General features: G+C 72.8%; 1 protein-coding gene across 4 annotated transcripts in view; it reads right to left on the reverse strand.

Moving 5' to 3' along the window:
• Nucleotides 1–3,507, reverse strand: part of BAZ2A (bromodomain adjacent to zinc finger domain 2A) — a 17,079-nt gene that overhangs the window by 12,171 nt on the left and 1,401 nt on the right. For 2 of the 4 annotated variants that reach the window (XM_017836666.1, XM_017836663.1), the window contains exons 1-2: nt 2,862–2,955; nt 165–302 (exon numbers count right to left, since the gene is read on the reverse strand). In XM_017836666.1, the coding sequence (XP_017692155.1) occupies nt 165–300 (136 nt within the window). In that variant the 5' untranslated portion in view covers nt 301–302; nt 2,862–2,955. Of the gene's footprint in view, nt 1–164; nt 303–2,861; nt 2,956–3,018; nt 3,049–3,507 lie in introns of those variants that run through there. The other 2 variants (XM_017836664.1, XM_017836665.1) reach the window with 2 other exon arrangements.

The following is a 3,507-nucleotide window of genomic DNA, read 5'->3' on the forward strand; positions in this document are numbered from 1 at the left end:
CCATCCCCACGGCCCCTCCATCCCCACGGCCCCCCCGTCCCCACGGCCCCTCCATCCCCACGGCCCCCCCGTCCCCACGGCCCCTCCATCCCCATGGCCTCTCCATCCCCATGGCCCCCCCACCCCTGCAGCCCCTCCGTCCCCATCCCCGCGGGGTCACTCACTTTTCCCTTGCGGGGGGAAGCCGAGCGGGGAACTGTGGGTGAAGGGGTTGTCCCCTGAGGCAGGCGTGGGTTTCGGTCCTGAGGCAGCGGGTGCAGAGGAAAGGCCAGTGAAGTTAAAATGGTTGTTTGTTTCCATTTCTGCACAGGGGACAAGATGCACCAGGGTCAGTCGCTGGCAGGTTCCAGTGCTGCCAGCATGGTGACCACCCAGCCCTGCCAACCATGGCGGGGGCCACGGGAGCATTGGGACCCTCCGTTCCCACCCCCTGCCATCTCCCAACCCAAGTGCTTGGCAGGGTCAGGAATGACATCAAAGCCCCCCAGGACTGGCCCAGGCCCTGCCACCCTGGGCTGGATGAGCTGCCACCTGTGTGAGCACAGCTTGTCACCGTGCTCCAGTGTCCCCAGGGACAGCCACCACCAAGATGTGATCACCCTGTGCCTCCTGCCTGCATCAAACTCGGGCACTCGGCTCCCTGGTGCTGCCATCCCGAGGGGCTCTCAGCCAAGGACCCACAGGGACCCCCCCAGAGCAACTCCAGGACCCCATGCGGTCCCAGGACAGCCCAGAGCTCCTGGCACAGGGATGACTCTGCCGTGTCCCCACCGCTGCCATCCCCCTCAGTTGGAGGAGATCCCACACCCATCCCGCAGGCACAGCTCCAGGATCTGAGGCTGGATCCCGACTGGGAGCAAGGAGGAGCTGGAGCCCCAGTGGAGGGATATGCAGGGGCCTGGTGATCTTCATCACCCCAGAACAGCAAATGGCTCCTCAAACCAGAGCCCACAAGGAGGGCTCTGGGGGGGTCCAGCCCCAGGATGGGACCCCGCTGTGCCACTGGCACGGCCTGAGGGGATCCCGACACGGGGCAGCCGAGGCCCTGCAAGCCCAGCAGATGAGGTGGGAGATCTGGCAGGGACCCGCAGGGACACCCTCTGGGGCTGCCACCGCCGGCACCTCCCGGTCGTGCGTGCTGCCAAACCTCTGCCAAACCTCTCCGAAAGGGCCGAGGCTGCCGCGCTCGGTGCTTCAGCAGCGGCTCGTGGCACGGCCCGTGTCGAAACCCGGATTTCATCACACCCTCGCCCGCCTCAGCTGGTGCCCTGGCAGGGGCCGGAGGGGCCACTGAGCCCGGCCGGGGCCACCGGTGATTCATCCTCCAGAGAAACCCGTATGGGCGGTGACGCAGCTGCTGCCACACACACGGCGCTCCCGGACATCCCGGGATGGCCCTGCAGCCACCCCCCCTCCCCGGGCCCTGAGTGGGGGGCTGGCCCTGCCCTGACCCCAGCGGGGACCCCCGGCTGGCACGGGGACAGAGGCCACGGTGGGGCTGGATAAGGAAAAGCCTTTCCGGTCCCACCTCGCGTGTGATGCACCGGCCGGGAACATGGCTTTGGAGGTCAGAGGAGGCGGCAAAGGGATGTGCCAGAACCAGGCAGGTGGTGGCTGCAGGTCAGCACCGCAGACTGGGATGGACTGGGATGGACTGGGATGGAGTGGGCACTCACCGGGGTGGGGAGGGGGCCGGGAGAAAATAAAAGCTGGGAGGTGGGAATGTCACCCACGCTCCAGGGACAGCCCAGGCCCTGAGGATGCCAGAGCTGCCCTTGGCATCGCTGGGAGCTCAGCCAGCACCAGGTGCAGTGTGGACACAGGCCATCCACGGCCATCCACGGCCATCCATGGCCATCCATGGCCATCCACGGCCATCCACGGCCTCCCAGCCAGGCTGGGGCTCCCATGGCCCCGCTCCCCCCCCATCATCGAGTGTGGAGCTGCCAAAACTGGGCCACGGCACAAAACAGGAGCTGGGTGAGGTGGGGAGGGCGGGGGGCAGGAGCCTCGGCACGGCAGCACCCTGGGGACGTGTGGTGGTGGGTGACGAGGCGGGTGCAGGGGGGGTGATGACCCCGGGGCTGACCCCCGGCTCCCACCGCACTGGGCACGGCCCAAGTGGCAGCGACGCTCGCCCGGGTGTCAAACCCGGTGGCAGCAGCACCCACAGGCCCCGGGATCCCGGTGGGGACACGGGGGGGGGCAGGACTGCCCCGGGAGCCAGGACGGGGGGCACAGAGCTCCGGGCTGGGGGGGCTGTCGGTGCCACGGAGCCGGTGCCATTCCCTGGGCAGGGAGCTCGGCCCCCCCCGGCCCTGCGGCCCCCCCGGTCCGGTGGCACCGGGAGGCCCCGGGAGCGTGACGCGACCTGATTAAAAAGGACGTTTCAAAAACAACGACACGCAACAACCGGCTGCCATTTCCCGGCCACTTCCTGCGGGGACGGACACGGGGGGACACGGGACCGGCACCCCCCGCGCTCGGCGGGGACCCCCCGGTTCCTGCGGCAAGGACATCCCCCGGCCCCGGAGCCCCCCCGCCGGGTCTCGGGGCACGGGGGGGCTCCCGCCCCCTCCCGCCCCCTCCCGCCGCCGCTGGGGGGTCCCGGTCCCGGCGGGTGCGGGAGGGGGGGACACGAACGGGCGGTGACGGAGGGGAGGGGGCTCCCCCCAGCCTCCGGGACGGGGATGCGGGAGAACCGCACCGGCCACCGGGGACGGGGGCTCGGGCTCCCCGTGGGTCCGGGCCCTTGGCCGCCGCACCGGGAGGGGATCGGGGGGGTCTGGGAGCGCCGGTAACGCGGGGGGCCGTGGAGCCGGGATGCGCAGGAGGAAGTGGGGGACAGGACGGCGTCTCACCGAGGTCAGGAAAGGGGAGCGAGGGGAGGTTTCGCCTCTCCCGGTGCCGCCGCCGCGGGGCCGCAACTGCCGCAACCGAATGCCCCCCCCCCCCCGCCCGGGCCGTTATCGGCCCGTTACCGCCCGCCCCCCGCGACCCCCCGCACACCCCCCGCACCTGGCAGGCGGTGCCGCGGGCCCGGCTCAGGCGGCGCGGGGCGGGGGACGGCTCGGCATGGCGCGGCCCCTCCGCCGCACCGGGCCGGACCGGGGCCCCTCCGCTCCGCTCCGTTCCGTTCCGGTACCGGGGCCGGGCCGCGGAGCCGAACCTGCGGCCGCGGCAGGAAGCGCCTCGCGCCGCCGGGCGGTCCCGGGACCGCCCCCGTCCCGTCCCGGCCCCCCCCGCCCGCCCCCCCCGGCACGTCACGGCGGCCGCAGTGGCGTCACCGGGAGCGGCGCCGCCGTGGCGTCACCGGGGGCGGGAGCGCGCGCCCACGTGGGAGGGGGATCCCCGCCCCCGGCGGGGTCAGGGCGGGGGGAATCCCCACGCGGGGCCGCCCCCCCCGGCCCCCGCCCCCCCCGCACCGGGCGGGGATCCCCCTCCCACGTGGGCGCGCGCTCCCGCCCCCGGTGACGCCACGGCGGCGCCGCTCCCGGTGACGCCACG

Source organism: Lepidothrix coronata, unplaced genomic scaffold (assembly GCF_001604755.1).
Source record: "Lepidothrix coronata isolate B3197 unplaced genomic scaffold, Lepidothrix_coronata-1.0 Scaffold281, whole genome shotgun sequence".
Lineage (NCBI taxonomy): Eukaryota > Metazoa > Chordata > Aves > Passeriformes > Pipridae > Lepidothrix > Lepidothrix coronata.